This window comes from Heterodontus francisci, chromosome 6, assembly GCF_036365525.1.
Source record: "Heterodontus francisci isolate sHetFra1 chromosome 6, sHetFra1.hap1, whole genome shotgun sequence".
Taxonomy (NCBI): Eukaryota; Metazoa; Chordata; class Chondrichthyes; order Heterodontiformes; family Heterodontidae; genus Heterodontus; species Heterodontus francisci.
The window spans coordinates 132,202,419-132,221,538 of NC_090376.1; the positions used below are offsets into that span (position 1 = coordinate 132,202,419).

Genomic DNA, 19,120 nt, shown 5'->3' on the forward strand with positions numbered 1-19,120 from the left:
AGTTACAGTTTGCCAACCTGAAAATGACCCATTTATCCTGACTTTCTCTTTTCTGTTAGTTAGCCAATCACCTATCCATGCTAATATATTACTTTCAACACCATGGGCTCTTATCTGTTGCCGCATCCTTTTATGTGGCACCTTAGCAAATCCCTTTTAGAAATCCAAGTACAACACATCTACTGTTTCCATTTTATCCACCCTGCGCCTCAAACGTCCTTACATCCTCAAAGAACTTTAATAAATTTGTCAAACAAGACTTCCCTTCTATAAAACCATGGTTTGAATTGTACAGCATGCCTCTGCGGCGGCACGCTGTGAAGTCGGCAGCTTTCCCACCCAGAAGCGCCGCCGCAGAGCCCCCGCGATATTACGCATGGGGGCTAATTTAAATGGAGGGGACGGAGCAGCCACCCCCGATGACGTAGAGGGGGCAGCCACCACGTCCCCGGCAAGGGCATCCGGCGCCACTGCACAGGTGCCGTTTTTAAACAGCTTCAAGCCCTTCAGAAGACATCGAAATATTTAAAGGTGCATTTAATAAAAATGGCAAAAAAGATTTGTCCACACCTACAATCCCCTCTTCCAACTCCCCAACGCATAAATACTTAGTTTTATGCCCTAACCCCCCGCAAAAAAGTGAGTTCCCACTCACGAACTTTATTCCCTTTGGCCCTAAACCACTTCCCACCATCCCCACAGCCAATAAGGATTGTTTTTCCCCCTCACCCCCCACCGCCTACTGATAATATTAGTCCTCCCCTCTCCCCACTAGTGTCTCATGTCGTAATGGAGTTCCGAACGTGCAAGAGTTGTAGCTGGTGGCCATAAAATCGACGTGGGACAGCCGCCGGGAGCAGGTAAGTTGATGTGCATTTTTATTAACCTCATTTAAATATTTTAATGACGGCAGCAGCGGGAAGGCCGCACTGCCACCGTTAAAATCCGGCGTCTTGGATTGCGGCAGGCTACTCCCGCAAGCATTTTACGTGCCTCCCCACTGGTAAAATCCAGCCCCATGTTGATTTTGCTTGATTGTATTATGATTTTCTAAAGGTCCTGCTTAATAACTTCGTTTATAATGAATTTTAACATTTTCCCAATGACCGATATTAGGCTAACTGGCCTGTAGTTACCTGCTTTCTGTCTCCCTCCTTTCTTGAACAGGAGTGTTACATTTTCCAGAATCTAGAGAATTTTGGAAGATTACAACCAGTGTATTCACCATCTCTGTACCCACTTCTTCTAAGGCCCTAGGATGCAGGCAATCAGGTCCAGGGGACTGGTCAGCCTTTAGTCTCTTAGGTTTGCCCAGCACTTTTTCTCTAGTGATAATGGTTGTTTTAAGTTCCTCCTTTTCATTTGTCCCTTGATTTTCTACTATTCTTGGAATCCTTTTGTGTTTACAGTGAAGACAGATGCAAAATATTGGTTCAAAGTCTCTGCCATTTCCTTGTTTTCCATTATTAAATTTCCCAGTCTCATCTTCCAAGGGACCAATGCTTACTTTAGCCACTATCTTCCTTTTTTGTATACTTGCAGAAGCTCTGACTGTTTTTATATTTTTTGCTAGTTTATTCTCTATTTGTTTTTTTGTCATTCTTTGCTAGTTTCTAAAATTTTCCCAATCTTCTGCCAACCATTAATCTGCAACATCGTATGCCTTTTCTGACAATTTGATACCATCCTTAACTTTTAGTTAGCCACGGATGGGTCATCCTTCTGAGTCTCTTTCTCAATGGAATATATCTTTGTTGTGAATTATGAAATATCTCCTTAAATGTCTGCCACTGCTTATCTACCGTCATACTATTTTTTCCCCAGTCAACTTTAGCCGACTCTGTCTTCGTACCTTCTAATTATGTTTATTTAAGTTTAAGACACTAGCCTTAGATCCAAGTTTCTCTCCCTCAAACTCAATGTGAAATTCTATCATGTTGTGATCACTCTTCCCTCGAGGGTCCTTTAATATGCCATCAGTAATTAATCCAGATCTAAAATAGACTACTCCCTAATTATTTCCACTAGGTATTGTTCTAAGAAACAGTCCCAGATACACCATGAACTTATCCTTAAGGGTAGCTTTGCCAATTTGATTTCTCCAATCTATAAAGATTAAAGTTGCCCATGATTATTGCAGTACCTTTCTTACAAGCAACCATTATTTCTTGATTTATACTCTGTCCTAAAGTGTAGCTACTGTTAGGGGGCCTCTAGGCTACTCCTGTAAGGTGACTTCTTTCCCTTGCTATTTCTTATCTCCACCCAAACTGATTCTACATCTTGATCTTTGAAGCCAAGATAATCTCTCAGGACTGTGTTGATCTCATCCTTTATTAACAGAGCTGCCTCACCTTTTGCTTTCTGTCTATTCTTCTGAAATGTTAAGTACCCCTGAACATTCAGTTCCCAGTTTTGATTACTTTACAACCACATTTCTGTAATGATTATCAGATCATATTAATTTATTTCTATTTATGCCATCAATTAATTTATCTTATGAATGCTTACGAAGGAGCTTTTAAAACTGTCTTACCATGTTCCCCTACTCTGACCCTATTTGCTGGTGCACACTCGTTCGTATATGTGTTGCTTATTTTTTCTGTCTTCAGTAACTTGTATTTGCTTGTACTAAATTCCATCTGCCACTGATCTACCCACATATTTATTTTGTCCAACTCTCTCTGCAGTTTTTGAGCTACTTCTCTGTTTCCAGTTCTCTTCCCATTTGGTATCAACGAATATATATGTTTGTACTGAGTTTGAGTCCAGCTTATTTATGCAAAGAAATAACAGCGGTCCTAACATAAACAATCCTTTCCCTTACCATTTGTTTTTGTTGGCCATCCTTTCCCATCCATCTGCCAGAGGAAAGCCTATCAACATGGTCTTGATCCAGCACACACAGAGAAGCCAGAGCTAGCCACAACTGAGAAGCAAAATATTAAGGAGAGAGTGTTAAATACTTATCCAACTTCCAAGTACATTCACTTTTGTTAAACCATTTTATTATGTTTCAAATATACTTTACATATATAGCAATAGATCTATTACCCTGGTTGTTGTAGTACATTGAATAGGCACTCTGTATTCTTCCTCCATTTTTGTTAGGGCAATAATTGCTTCAGCAATAGCATTTTTTGTGACACGAGACCAGGCTTCTGATAGATGCCCCTAAAAAAAAATTGTATATTTTAAGCTACTTCATCCAAACATGAGATAATCGACAAAGACTTTATAACTGTAATTTTTCACATTAGGTGTTCAGAATCTTGCACTTCAGAAGTAAATTAGTTAGATTATTTCTCAATGAGGCCAACTAAACAGTATAACTTAAAAGCAGAAAATTCTGGAAATACTCAGCAGGCCATCTGTTTGTGCATTTCCATCAAATGTGGTGCCCATATGCAAGTCACCCTGAAAGCTAAACACTAATCGACTCAAATACCCAGAATAAATAAAACTTGCAATTCTTTCCCACGCTAAAATTTATTGTGAATTAAAGGGGAAATAATTAAGAAATTACAGCAAAAGGGCAATATACATTAATTAGATCAAAATCTCAGATATCCAACACACGAAATTAGATTCATTTTTATCTTCCTACATTTAAAGCATTTAGCTTGCCATATTTAACATGTATAAAAAAGCTGTTCTATTATTGCTACTATTGAGGGCTTTTTAATGAAGTAAAATGCCAGATGATTACAACTTACTGCTGCCATGTCCTTTATTAGTTTAATTATTATTTCTGAAATTTGTGGGGGTGTGGAGCCTTTCATCCACCAGTGACTTTCACCCCGTCGAATGGAGCTGTGGAAACACCAATAAAAAACATTAGGAAAATAGTTTCATCTTATTTACAAGCCATTTTAAATAGGTTTTATAATTAACAAACGAGTATTTCAACTCCTTCAGTTATCAGGAAAATGGTATCTAGCCACGCCAAGTACTCATTTGAGTGAAAAATAGATTACCCACCAAAGGTGTAATATTCCTTTCAACCAAAGTCTCCTCCACAAACATCATAATCATAACTACATAAGCACCATTATGAAAGTAGCAACACCAATAAATTATTTTCAAGAGCATTTTACAGTGTTATGAGGTAACTGCCTGCTCGGGTCTGGAAAAAAAAACCCGATCCGAACCAGACAGAACCACATCGGATGCCAGCCCGTCCCGAGTCCTTCCAATTATCCCCGCGCCCGACCAGACCATAGTGCACTTGCTGTACTTACCACTTTTGCATGGATGGAATGGAAGGAAGCTGCACTGCTGCAGCATGAGCACAATGACGTCAGAGAGACGCGCACTGCGCAGACTCAGTCTGTGGAGTACCGCGTGTCCCCAACCCGGACCCAACCCAACCCGAAGAGCGATCCGACCCAAACCCGACACATGTCGGGTCCGGGTCGGGTAGCAGGCCTTTAGTATGAGGTCCTTCAATTGATCAGGCAAAGTTTTAGTCTTTGTCCCAGATCTGATCAGATACACAAGATAAACTTCATAAGAACCGAACTATCCGACATGAAGGCTCAACTTAAAGACCATATTGTCCAGCTAATAACTACAACTGCCAATTATGTAGACAAGGCCAAAAGAGAAAAGCTAGAAGGCTGAATGCTATTTGCACTGGGAACCCTAAATGTATTTCTGCTCACTAAACAAGGGATGCTGAAGACAACTCTAGCATTCTTATTGCCAGCCTGAGACCACCTGGCTTTTGTGACTCAGTTACAGATCACCTTTACCAAATGAACAACCTGGAAGCTACGCAAGTGTTCTAATCAATAGCCTATATATTGATTATGGAGAAGCAGGAGCTGGTGATCAAAAACGCTTGAAACATGCACGAGTACAACAGACAAAAAGAACATGGAACTTTCGAGGTCTACAGTACACCTAATAAAACTGATACTACATGAAATATGAATTACATTTAGAACTTTGACAGCACCTCTACCACATGGAAGTCAAGGGCAGCAGGCAGATGGGACCACCACCACCTCCAAGTCACACGCCATCCTACTTTGGCTATATAATCACCTTCGCTTCATAATGACTGGGTCAAAATCACAGAACTCCCTATCTAATAGCACTGTGGAAATACCTTTATCACACGGACTGCAACAGTTTACGAAGGTGATTCACCACCTTCTCGAGGGAAATTAGGGATGGAGAATAAATACTGGCCTTGCCAGCAATGCCCACATCCTGTGACTGAATAGAAAAAAAATATGGAAAAGACTGAGGTCAGAAGTTCATCTTTGATTGCCTTCTCAGAATTTCCAGTTGACCAGCAGTAACTGTGTTGCAACACAATGTACAAAGCATATTACAACACAGCTAACATTCGATCAACAAAATCTAACCATTCACATTTTCTGGAAACAATCACTGATTATGGCAGTGCAGTAAAAGTTCCATCGGAACTAATTTTCCAGTAGCATTCTAATTTACATGAATAGCATGTTTGTAATATTCTAAAATAACGGAGCATAACATACAACCATTGTAATGTTAAAACAATTAGAATATTGATGCCATTTTTTAGTTCTACCAATAATGAAGTACAACCTAGAAGCGTCATTCTTACCCAGAGTTGAAGACTGACGGTAATGTTACAGTGGTTACCCCCTTCCCAGCAACTGTGCCAGGAAAATTGCTGCCTTTGGCTTTTAACTGCACAGTGAGGGCTTTGGAAATGCATCCCAAGAACATGTCCAAAATTCCTAATTTATTCCAATCTGCTTTCTCAGTGGAGTGAATGATGTCGCTGATGTCTGCTGGCGGTAGAGATTTCACACCTATTATACTGGCAAGACGCACTGGTGTTACTTCTGGCAACACACGTCGCAGTAAAGAGGTCACCTGCAAACATGAAAGTTTGAATTCAAGATGGCTTTTAAATCTATTGTTTTAATATCACAAAAGCATGTGTACAAAACTAGGCACTGCTGTTGCTTATAATTTGAAAAATTGATTAACAAAATAATTTTCTGCTTTAGTGAAGCTTAAATAGATACAATAAAATCAATACCGACCTGTCTTTGAACCCTGGGTGAAGCAGTATGCAGCAAAGAGAAGAGGTCTTGCAATAAAGTAAGCTGCTGGGCCAAGTATTGTCTCCCTACATTGGAACCACTCAGAGCAAGCACCATAGAGAGCAGTTCAAAACAGTATGCATCCGAAGAAGCATCCTCATCATTTGGTTGCGAATTTGCATTTTCCTTGCTGGATATGGCATGCTCCCATTCTTCTCGCACACGTGTGGCTTCCATGCGTATGGCTTGAACTATATGTGCACATACCTGTTTAGAGAAATAATCAGCAGGTTTCAAAGATTGGATCAAGTACCAATCTGGAAGGGATATAGACAGGTTGGGTGAGTGGGCAAGAATGTGTCAGATGGAATGTAATGTGGAGAAGTGTTGTTGTTATCTACTTTGATGGAAAAAATAGGAAAGTAGAATGTTTTTTGAATGGTGAGAGACTGGGAAATGTTGAAATTGAGGGACTTGGGTGTCCTTGTGCACAAACCACAGAAAGTTAACATGTAGGTACAGCAAGCGATTAGGAAAACAAATGGTATGTGATACTTCAATCCCTTTGTAATGAAGACTAAGAATCAAGACTCACTACAATTATATAGGGTCTTGGTGAGATGACATCTGGAGTACTGTGTACAGTTTTGATCTCCTCACCTAAGGAAGGATATACTTGTCTGCGAGGCAGTGCAACAAAAGTCACTAGACTGATTCCTGGGATGAGTGGGTTGTCGTATGAGGAGAGATTGAGTAGACTAGGCTTATTCCTTTAAACTCCAGGGAACATGAGATGGCATCTCATTGGAGCATAAAATTCTTCAGGGGCTTGACAAGGTTGATGCTGGGGGAATGTTTCCCTTGGCTGGGGAGACAAAACTAGGGGTCACAGTCTCAAACAAGAGGTCAGCCATTTAGGACTGAGATGAAGCGACATTTCTTTACTTAAAGTGTTGAGAAAAGTTGGAATTCTCTACCCCAAAGAAGTGTTGATGTTCAGTCATTGAGTATATTCAAGACAGAGACTGAGATTTTTGGATATGAGGATAGGCGGGAAGATGGAGTTAAGGTAGAAATCTGCCATGATAGTACTGAATGGCAGAGCAGACTCAAAGGATCGAATAGGCTCCTCTTGCTCCTATTTCTTTTGTTGAGTTCTGACACACTGAAATCATGAACAAGTTTTATTCTAAAAAGAGTGGTGGAGTTGAATATATAGTTTTTCATTAGGTACCTGTGAAGTGTTTTGGGACATTTTTCTACTTTAATGGCACTATGCAAATGCAAGTATAATTGCTGGGGCAACTATATGGCATGTGATGGCCCTAGGAAGGATTTTGACATGATGAGCTGCAACACAGGCTTATGTGGTTACCCCCATTCTGATTAACTGGGAGTGCTGATCATCAGTGGGAGCAGCTACAATATTCTCTATTCTTGAGTGGTTACCATACGTCAGGTTGTGAATATAGCAGTATTGGAAAGTTTCAAGTCTGTGAGCCTGCTTCAGGCCTATTATTGTGATGACTGGAGCTTTCTGTATTCATTTCCCAATAGAATAAAGTTCACTCCAGTCAAGCTCTCACCCACTGGTAAAATGACACATGCAGATTACCCAAACAGACTTTAAGATTGATATTAAAACCTTGATACAGAATGTAAAAGAGAATGTCTAGGACTTAAATAAAAATTTCAAATACAATAATCTTTCAATTAGAGTTGCAACAGTAAGGTAAGACTATATAATGCTTAGCCAATGTTCTCTGGGGTTTTGCTGCAACCACCACTGTCTTAGCTGATACATGTCTGACATTACTTTGAATTTAAATTTGAACCATGAGTAATACATACAAACGTTTACTCGATATAAGGCTATTTGTTCACCTGGCTCCAGAAAATCATGTTCCTTTGAAGGACAACTGATGCACCTACTTTGACATCAATGTGTTAAGAAAACATCAATCGCTGGCCCAGAGAGCCAAGAATATCCTAATACCTGCCAGCATCCAAAGGGCTCAACCCCTTAATGACTGAAAATATTTCTATACTTCTATATATTTCTATACTGATTTCAATCAAATAATCAAAATAATAAAACGCACAACAGCATATGTATTGTCTTGAAAACTGAGACATTCATTCTTTTACTCATGAGGTGTAGCCATCTCAAGCAGATAGGAAGGCCAACAATATACTAACTTTCAAGAGTTTCATGTGAAGAGATGAATAATTATTGCAATATGCAATAGACTTCAATAACAATTTTTGCTTGAAGATTCAATTAAACTACAATACCGGGCAGCTACTAATAAGCAATAGGCTATTATGGAAGAAACAAAATCTAGAAGTAGTTTGCAAATGAATCACTGTACAATGAAACAATCCTGTACATAAAATGTCATGTGAATGAGAAATAACAAAGATTATGCATATCAAACCTGTTTCTGGAGATTGGTTAACTTGCTTCTGCTAAATATGATTCCGACCATGTGTTCCTTCAAATCAGCATCAGATGCCTTCATGAAAACAAGATGAAATAGGATTTTAAGCAAGAATGGTAGTTTAAAAAAAAATAAATATATAATGCATGGATTGCTGTTATATTTGTACCTTTTCTTCTCCCTCTGGGGAAGACAAAATAGTCTTGTCCTCTTGTTCAGGTGTAGGTTCTGCATCACCACAAATCAGTTTGCCAAACACCTGCAACATTATAAAGTAAGCCACTTATCAAAAAATTTCATTTATTCAATTAGTTTTACCAACTGAAGAAACTTGGACAATTTAGAAAATAACTTCAATCCAATTATAGAAAGAACCTTAAAGTCATAAACAGCATAGCTTCACCAGGCTGATGCCAGGGATGGGTAACTATAGTTATGAGGCTAGATAGATCCTAGAACTAGTTCCACTGGAGTCCAAAAGGATAAGAGGAAATTTAATAGAGACTGTAAAATTGCAAAGGATTTTGATTAGGAAAATAGGGTAAAGAAAAGTCATTTTGTTTGGAGAATCAGTGTCAAGGTGTCATTAACTTAAATGGGTGAGGAAGGAGGCTATGAGAGAGTTCTTAACACAAACCTATTAGGAACATGGAATGGTTTGCTAGTGGCAGTAGTTTGAAGCAGAGGTCACAGCATCTTTTAAATAAAGAGCAGGATGGCATTTGAAACAGAGAAAGGTACAGAATGTGAGAAGAGAGGGCAGTTATATTAGTTTTGGATTACTCTAGCAAAGGCCAGCACAGATATGATAAACAAAAAGAACTCCTTCTATGCTGTAATTGTACATGTCCCTTCTTATGGAGATCCAAAGGCACAGGGCTTCAGGCAACCAGCCGGAATATCGGTGCGGGACGGCCGTCGCTACCAGTTAAGTGTTTATTCATTAATTGTAATGTCATGAGCATATTTAGATTAAGGCTCCACCGCCAAGGGGCGGGGTGGGCTGCCCCCGAGGCCTTGCCGTTGGCGGTAAAATGCAGCGGAGTCTTCCTGGCATCGAGGCCCATGGCGGGCTCTCTGGGAAGGATTTTCCGGGCCCCCCATCACCACGACCCCCGACATCAGAAGGCTGGTAAAATTCAGCCCTTCGTGTGTAAAAGTGTTTCCAATTTCACTCCTGAAAGGTTTGGCTCTAATTTTTAGACTATACCCAGAGATCTAGACTCCCAAACGAGGGCAAGTTGTTTCTGTCTATCTACCATATCTGATGCTCTTAATATCTCAAACTTGGATCAAATCACTCCCTCGCATACTAAATTCCAGGGAACACCACATCTCTCCTTGTAATTTAACCTTGGAGTCCAGGCATCATTCTGGTAAACCTACACTGCACTCCCTCCTAGGCCAATATATGCTTCCTAAGGTGTGGTGACTCCAGGTATGGTCTAACTAGGGCTTTGTATAGCTGAAGCATGACTTCTACCCCCTTGTAGTCTAGTTCTCTAAATATACAGGCTTGCATTCTATTTGTCATTTTGATTATTTTCTGTACCAACATTTTAATGATCCGGGTACCTGGACTCGCAATGCATTGTTTTTACTGCAAATGACAAGTTATGTGAATTCACATATTTTTGTATTTTGAAAAGTCAAACTTATGGCTTTCCAGACAATAATCATATTTTGCATATTATGACACCAGAGATGCATATTTTCAGAGTGGTCAATGGAAGACTGAACTCCTAAAACCAAAATAAAGTACAACATACCTGTGATGTAATAAGTCGGAAAACTCTAAGGGTCTCTGCTTCACAATTCTTCTGCTGAGCAACACTTGCTGAGATCTGTCCACCAATTTTGATGCTTTCACTTTCCTTCCATCCCAATACTTTGACTTGTCGAACTCTCAGTGTGTTCTCAGGGCCTTTAAGCTCTATTTTAATAATATGATTGTCTCCTCCAGGAAGTTCACTAGTTATCCATCCCATATGCCTGCAGTCCATGTCAGTCTAACAGGAAAAGAGTGGATTCATGGTTATTCTTGAAAGCAAATCTGATAGATTTAAGTGCATTTATTTTTAAACAAAGCAACTCAGTATTACAAAAATAGAAGAGCAGAAATGTGCCTCTGTTAGTCAAGTATGAAGATTGAAGTCTGGAAGAAGAAAAGGTTATTCAGTCCATAAAGTTCTTTCCACAGTCAGTGCATGATTATCTCATGATAAAATCCCTCCTCTCCAACTCAACATCTCTTTATTGCTTTTCATGTGAATCAAATTGATCACTGAACATTTATGTAGCCCTCAATTCCTTTTCTCACCAGATTTGGTCCTTATACTATATTATCTAAATGGTTGAATTAACCAAGATACTGAAGAATGGCAATGAGACAGCAGCAGTTTAAGATTACAGGTGAAAAAGAAATAAGAACTTTTACAAAGACATGTTTCATACAACAAGGGGAAGGGGAGAGAATAAAACATACTGTAATGAAAAAAGCTTTGCTTCCAAGAAGAACAATTTCTTCCAAATTCTTACTTGTTTAATTCTGCTTAGATCTTCGGTTGCTTTTCCAGAAAAGAAAGTCATTGAAGACACCTTGTTCTGCATTGAGGGGAAAAAGTACATTTCTGCAGTAAACATATATCAACACTTCTCTTATCAAGCACAAACATTATAACCATAATGTTTAGACTAACCACGGGAAAAAGCAAGAAGCAATCTAGAGTAAAAGCACTTAATTGGAAGAGCGCCAAACAGACTTGTCCCAGGTAAACTGGAATGAAAGGCTGACAGGCAAAACTAACAGAACAATGGGCTGTCTTTCAAGAGATGATGATTCAGGGTACAGGTGAGGTATAATCCCACAAGTGGGAAAGGAGGGGAAACCAAACCCAGAACTCCCTGGATGGCAAAAAAGAGATAAACAGTAAGATGAAACAGAAAAAAGGGGGCACGTGACAGATGTCAGGTTGATGATACAAGTGAGTGCCAGGCTGAATATAGAAAGTTCACAGGGGGACTGGAAAAGGAAATAAGAGGCAAAGACAGAGTATGAGAGAGACTGTTAGCTAACAAAGGGGATTTCAGAAGTCTCTTATAGGCACATAAATAGTAGAAAAGATATTAAGAGGGGGAGTCGGGGCCAATTAGGGACCAAAAAGGGAACCTACGCATTGAGGCAGAGCACATGTCTGAGGTATTAGATGAATACCTTGTATCTGTCTTCACCAAGGAAGATGCTACCCAAATCATAATGGAGGAGATAACTGAGCTACTGGATTGGCTGCTAAAAATTGATAAAGCAGAGGCATTAGAAAGGCTGGCTGTACTTCAAGATGACAAGTCACCGGGACCAGATGGGATGCATCCAAGGATGCTCAGGGAAGTAAGGGTGGAAATTGCAGAGGTATTGGTCATAATCTTCCAATCCTCCTTAGATACAGGGCTGGTGCCAGAGGACTAAAGAATTGCAAATATCACACCCTTGTTCAAAAAAAGGGTGCGAGGATAAACCCAGCAACTACAGGCCAGTCAACTTAACCTCAGTGGTGGGAATGCTTTTAGAAATTATAATCCGGGACAAATTAATAGTCACTTGGACAAGGATGGCAAATCGTGCTCAACTAACCTGATTTGAGTTTTTTGATGAGGTAACAGAGTGTCAATGAGTGTAATACAGTTGATGCAGTGTATATGGACTTCCAAAAGGTGTTTGATAAAATGCCACATAACAGGCTTGTCAGCAAAGTTAAAGCCCACAGAATAAAAGGGACAGTGGCGCCATGGATACAAAGTTGGCTGAGTGACAGAAAAAAAGTACTGAGCTGAATGGTTGTTTTTCAAACTGGAGGAAGGTGTACAGTGATGTTCCCCAAGGGTCAGTATTAGGACCACTACTTTTCTTGATCTATATTAATGACCTAGACTTTGGTCAACAGGGCACAATTTCAAAATTTGCAGATGACACAAAACTTGGAAGTATTGCAAACTGTGCAGAGGATAGTGATAGACAGGCTGATGGAATGGGTGGTCATGTGGCAGATTAAATTTAATGCATAGAAATGTGAAGTGATACATTTTGGTCGGAAGAATGAGGAGAGCCAATATAAACTAAAGGGTACAATGCTAAAGGGGGTGCAGGAAAAGTGACACCAGGGTGGGGTGGGGGGGGGGGGGGGGCGGGAATTTTGCAATCATTGAAGGTGGTAGAACAGGTTGAGAAAGTGGTTAAAAAGGCATGCAGGATCCTGAGCTTTTTAAGTCAAGGCACAGAGTACAAAAACAAGGAAGTTATGAAGAACTTTTATAAAACACTAGTTCAGTCTCAACTGGAGTATTGTGTCCTATTCTTGACACTTCCTTTATGAAGGACATTAAGGCTTTAGATGGGGTGCAGGAAAGATTTGAGAGAATAGTTCTAGGGATGATGGACTTAAATACAAGGACAGATTGTAGAAACTGAGGTTGTTATCCTTAAAGAGAAGGTTGAGAGGAGATTTGATAGAGGGGCTCAAAATCATGAAGGTTCTAGATACAGAGTAAATAGGGAGAAACAGTTCCCTTTGGTGGAGGGGTCAAGAGCCAGTGATCATAGATTTAAGGCAATTGGTAAAAGAATCAGAGGCGACTTGAGTAAATATTTTTACGCTGTGAGTGGTTAGGATCTGGAATGCACTGGCTGAGGGGCTAGTGGAAGCAGATTCAATTCTGGCTTTCAAAAGAGAATTGGATAAGCACCTAATGTGCAGGGTTACAGGGAAAGAGCAGGGTGTGGGACTAGCGACATTGCTCTTGCAGACAGCCGGCACAGACTCAGTGGGACTAATAGCACTGAGAGAACTGGCACAGGCATGACGGGCCAAATGGCCTCCTTCTGTGCTGTATGATTCTAGTGTATGAGGTATGTTTGTCTGATGTACTGTTGATTCTGTATAATTTTCTGTATAATCTTCTCAAGGACAATTAGGGCAACAAATTCTGGTCTTGCCAGCGATGCTCACATTTCATGAAATGTAAAAAAAAATGTTTTAACAGTTTTAAGTCGAGTTACATGGTCCATCAGCATGATATTTTCCATTAGCTTAGAGACCTAAATACATGGTGGCACTAATCCTGTTGCACCTCTTCATAGTGCTGGGTCTACTGTTTGCTCAGGACCTACAATCCCATATAATTCAGGCACAAATTGCCATTTTAGTTCAGAGGAAATGCACACTTGCCTATGGAAATCTTTTTTTTTAATCAGTAAAAAGTATCGAGAAGCCACCAAAATCGTACACCAAGGACACTGAAGCATTAGTAATTCTTACCCCCAAGTCTCGAGAGTTGTCCACATGAACAGATACATAACGAGCAGAAATTCCTTTAACACAATTTATAGTTATGCTCTTCGTTTTATTCTTGTCTTCATCTCCTGACTCCCAGAAGGTTTCTGTCGATCCATCTGTCAGACTACCAATCATAGCTGGTCTACTGGATGTCTTAATATCTACAATCCCAGTGAGGTCTTTCAAGCATGTTACGGTACACAGCTCCTGCTGTGAAAGGGGGGGGGGGGGGGGGGGAGAAACAAACCAACTGATTTTTCCCTCGATAGGACATAACACACACAAAACTGCAACAATGTCAAGAACAATAATCAGCCTCAAGTTTTATAGGTAAAATGTATTGATTTTTCTTGACAAGATCACATGGAGGGCAGGGGAGAGGAGAAAAGAATGGAGAATCAGTGTACTCAACAAGTTGGTAATACAAATATGCCAAATATGTCTCAGCTTCCTCATTCTGTAAATAGCTTTTTCAATCTCGGCAAAGAAATGAACAGCTCAACACCAAGTGGACAAAAGCAATACCAGAACAGTGCCCCTATAGGAACGTGATAACGTGATATCTTACAGGGGTTGTGGAAGTCATTTGATCTTCCCAGTGCCTACTTTGAGAGAAACCTGCTCTGGAAGCCAATCTCAGAGGTTTGCAAATGAAATAGTTGATATACTGAGTTGTTACAAGGAACATAATTGTCCAAAAATAGATCGTCACATAAGCACAGGATCAGACAACGAAGATAAGAGTTTTTAAAGGGTTGAACAGCATTTGACGAAGGAAGAATGCATCCAATTAATTATAACCACATATAGAAAAACTGGTGTAGGGATTGCTCCATTGGCTCAACACATTTACCTGCTTTGTGGAATACCTCCACTCAGTCCGCAAGCATAATCCTGAACTTCCAGTTCCTTGCCATTTTAATTCACTACCCTGCTCTCATGCCACATTTCTGTCCTTGGCCTGCTGCAGCGTTCCAGTGAACCTCAACATAGGTTCGAGGAACAGTACCTCAGCTTCCGATTAGGCACTCAACAGCCTTCTGGACTCAACATTGAGGTCAACAATTTCAGAGCATGACTGCCTTTTATTTTATTTTATAACCACGTGCTTGTCTTAAATTTGTTTTTCATGACTTGGCTTTTGGACAGAGCTGTTCATTATTCTGCCATTGACACTCTCTCTGGACTAATGTTTTGCCTTTTACAATTATTGGCACTCCCTTTGCCTTTGTTCCATGACATCTGTTATTTAATCTCTCCTGCCCTCTGCCCCATCACACATCTTCTCTTTTGTTCTTCATATACCCCCACCTTTCACTTGCTCAAAGCCCATCACATTTCTAAACTTTGCCAGTTCTGATGAAAGGTCACAGACCTGAAATGTTAACTATTTCTCTCTCTCCACAGATGCAGCTGGACCTCAGTATTTCCAGTATTTTTTATTTCAGATTTCCAGCATCTGCAGTATTTTGCTTTTACATTTATCCAGTATGCAGCTAAGCTGCAGATCAGGTTGGTCTTGAATTCAATCTAGAATCTGTGCTGTTACATCTGATATCAGGTGGGACATTATTAGAGGGACCACAACTGACCTTAATGCCTGGCAGTTTCAGGAGGGGAAAATAACCTCCTGAGGGCTATCCAGTTTCAGCATATACGACGGGTGAGCAAAGGACTGGGCTCAGTGATAGTCTGGTGCTCGAGTAAGGTGAGGAGTGCAAGAATTTACCTGACAATTTCTGGAACCAGGTAGTAATACTACACTGGGGTCCACTGTGTGGAAAGGAGTTAATCAGACTACATGCCTAGATGCCTCATTTCATCTTGTAGCTATTATGCAGAATATTCCTGTGTAAACACAAAAATAAGCTTTACCTGATTCAAGGCTTCATAACCAGACTGCACACTGATGTTAAAACTTTCTTCACTATCTCCATCATCAGATTTAGAAAGAATATTATTGATGTGGTGAAAAACATTGCTCTGATGAAGGAACTGATGATCAGACTGTTTGAATTTCAGACTCCAGCACCTAGATACAATACCAACAAACATTAATAGAGAAATGCTTGTGATTTGAAGACTTATGCCATATTGGTGGAGGAGCAGGGGGAAGGGGAAGAAAGCGAAAGAAAGTAATTTATAGATAGTCAAGGATATGACAGTTATATCTAGACTGTATTAGCTACCCATTATGAAGCAATCTTCAAGCATTTCACAGCAGATCTGACCATGTTAAGTGGTTGCACATATTACATTTTGCAGAGAATATATAATGGGATTGTGAGACTGCATTTCACTACAAGTTCATGCAGTCTGGAACACTAAACTAAGCAAATCCATAGAATCATAGAGGAGATGGATTTTGCCCACTGTGTCAGGGCCAGCTTTTAAAGAGCTATTATAAGAACAAATCTTAATGCAGGTTTATAAAACAACAGAAAATGTTGGATATACACAATAGCATCTATGGAGAGAACACACAAGTTAAACTTTCAGATGCAAATCCTTTTCCCAAACACAAACTGTTTTGAAAATGAGTCCACACCTGAAATGTTAACTTGCCTGTTCCTGTCATTGATGCTGACTGACCATCTGCGTTTCTCCAGCATTTTCAGTCTTTGTTTTGGATTTCCAGCATCTGGAACACATACTTGTGCACACTTGTAAATCTTAAGCAGTATTTGAATCTGCTTAACTCCATTTATAAAATGTTCAAATCACATCCTGTTTCAAACACTTAGCTTAAAAAAGTGTTTTTGCCACCACATGGAGAAAATATTTAATTTTAAACTTGAATTTTAATGTTAACTTATTTTTAAACCTTTCTGCACAATTCAAGTGGTGGAAAACATGACTCATGATTAATGAACTGATGATCAAACTGCTTAGACAATTACACAAGAAATTTGAGTCTGATGTTCAAAAATACACTGGAATTGAACACAAAGCTGGAAGACAGTAATACTTCAAAATTCAGTGCATGGAGCTAAGTTGTTCACATCACAATCAAACTGCCTGAAGTAATATGTTGGTAACGTTCAACTATTTTCATTTCAGTGCAACAATGAAAGTATGAGATAGCATATTGTAAAAGCCCTTTTTTTGAGGGTTGGATAATTTATACATCTACATAAACCAATTAAGAAGTAATTTTTGCAAAACAAAAATTGCAACTTTTCTGAAATTTTATGTTAAAAATAAACCCCAAACTCTCATCTTTGTGGTAGGAGGTTGAGTGCAGAAATATTAAATTATTTTACATAGTTGACTCCAGCGATCCCTGATTCCATTGACTACAAAGCTAAGACAGCCACCTCAATTAGGTGGGTATCCATTACAAGTTCATTAAGGTATTCTTCAAATCAAGTTTAAAAAAAAATACATGAGCGTCTTTGTGTATGGTTCCATGAGTGGCAGGGACTCTCTGGTACCTCATCCAAGTGGCTATTCTGGACACAATGTCAGAAAAGCAATTCAACTGCGAAGGGGCATCAAAGTCAAGTGAAATCCTGTTTTCAAACATCCACATGGACATTCTGGCAATTGTTCATTGGACAGCAAACTGAAATGGAATCTTAGCTCATTTTCTCCTCCACAGCCTGCACTGCTGAGGCCAACTGTAACATTTCCACTATGGTGCAAACTGATGCCTGCCAACTCAAAGATCATGGATTCAACCAAAGATCTTCTGCTCTGCAAGACTTAGTATTTCACCATGACACCGATAGTCTCATGCAATACGATGGAAGACTTATCCTCAAAATATTTGCAGATAAGGCAATTACAGGACTTAATCCAAAGCTAATGTTCTGATGAAGGGTCAATGACCTGAAATGTTAACTCTGCTTCTCTTTCCACAGATGCTGCCAAACCTGCTGAGTATTTCCAGCATTTCTTGTTTTCACTTTGTTCAAACGGATGAATGAAATTTGCTAACTCTACGATCCTATCCCTGGAAGACTGAAATTTGTTACAGATGACAATCCCTTCACATCTTTGCAGCTTGTAGGATTTATTCTATATATTTACAAGAGCAAGAACCTACCGTAAAGCCATCTGCTGCAGTGAACTGCCACTGGGGAGTGACATCATCAGGTCTGAAATAGTTTGCAGCAGGCGGTGGAAAGTTTCAGGCAAAGGGTGAGCTGCTTCTCCTGCGATCACGATATCAGACAGTGGGTGCTCACACACTCCAGTATCTCTTTCCTATTTTACAGCAAAAAAGGCAAATAGTGGCTCCTCCATTGAAAATGGTTTCAAATCTAGTAACATTGTTAGTCATATATTTGCATTATCATATTCTTGGAAGGGAAGGATTTGGGTGAGGTGTTCAATGGAAGTGAAGGTGCCACAGCAATAGGGATTCATCTACAAGAAGATCGTGGATGAGGAAGGTCATGTTACTGGGGCAGCTGCACCACATACATGACAAAAGGCATTGTAATTGTAGCAGTGGAATGGAGTTTAGTGTCAGTTCCAGTAAGTGAAATGACAATGAGTGCAAGTTTTTCCTGTACCCTACAGTCCCCTTCAGTTGACTGACTGAATAAATGGTGGCGTCACTACACATTCGCCATTTGCCCCTTGAGCACCTTAAAAACCTATGCTGTGGTGTGCATATGGTTCATTATCCATTACTGTAACAGGAGATCGCCAATTGCTTTTTTACTTGACGACAGAATCTAATGATCACAGTAATCTAAACAGATGGCAGTCGATAAAATGGCATAGGCTTTCCACTAGGCCATTTCACGGGTGGAACTAAGATGGGCGAGCACTTCCACTGTAATTATGTGCTGACGACCATTTGTTTTCCAGGGTCAGCTCATTTACATGTTAATGGCAATTGCCCACGAGATATCAACTACACATTATCTAAAAGCACAGAGGGGACAGGAATTGCTGAGTGGATTCAAGATTTAAAATCTTGACAGCTGGGCAAGACTACCATCTCTTTTACTGATGTTAGCAGCGGGGTAGGGGATAAAAAAAAAATCACCTAGATAAGCACACTATTAAAACTCATTATAGAGCACTTAGAGGTGGCATGGGGAAAGCATTGTGATGCAAAGTACCAGTAGGACTCAAATAGGCTATTGATAGCATTTTGTAAATATCAATAAATGTTGAATATTTTCAAATTTAATATTCGCAAAGGATATACTAACTCAAGAGTAGAACATATGAGTTAGGAGCATGAGTTTGCCAGTCAACCCTTTGAGCCTGCTCACCATTCAGTAAGTTCCTGGCTGAACTGATTACTCCACATTTCCACCTACCCCTGATAACCTTCCACCCC

General features: G+C 39.8%; 1 protein-coding gene across 12 annotated transcripts in view; it reads right to left on the minus strand.

The window, feature by feature from the left end:
* mycbp2 (MYC binding protein 2) overlaps window positions 1-19,120 on the minus strand; it is a 243,061-nt gene that overhangs the window by 15,333 nt on the left and 208,608 nt on the right. For 9 of the 12 annotated variants that reach the window (XM_068034341.1, XM_068034347.1, XM_068034350.1 and 6 more), the window contains 12 exons: window positions 17,867-18,027; window positions 15,694-15,850; window positions 13,801-14,028; window positions 11,027-11,092; window positions 10,258-10,497; window positions 8,658-8,747; window positions 8,486-8,563; window positions 6,048-6,314; window positions 5,600-5,874; window positions 3,717-3,813; window positions 3,055-3,174; window positions 2,828-2,929 (listed from right to left, as the gene is read on the minus strand). In XM_068034341.1, the coding sequence (XP_067890442.1) occupies window positions 2,828-2,929; window positions 3,055-3,174; window positions 3,717-3,813; window positions 5,600-5,874; window positions 6,048-6,314; window positions 8,486-8,563; window positions 8,658-8,747; window positions 10,258-10,497; window positions 11,027-11,092; window positions 13,801-14,028; window positions 15,694-15,850; window positions 17,867-18,027 (1,881 nt within the window). The remainder of the gene's footprint in view (window positions 1-2,827; window positions 2,930-3,054; window positions 3,175-3,716; window positions 3,814-5,599; window positions 5,875-6,047; window positions 6,315-8,485; window positions 8,564-8,657; window positions 8,748-10,257; window positions 10,498-11,026; window positions 11,093-13,800; window positions 14,029-15,693; window positions 15,851-17,866; window positions 18,028-19,120) is intronic. The other 3 variants (XM_068034345.1, XM_068034342.1, XM_068034352.1) reach the window with 1 other exon arrangement.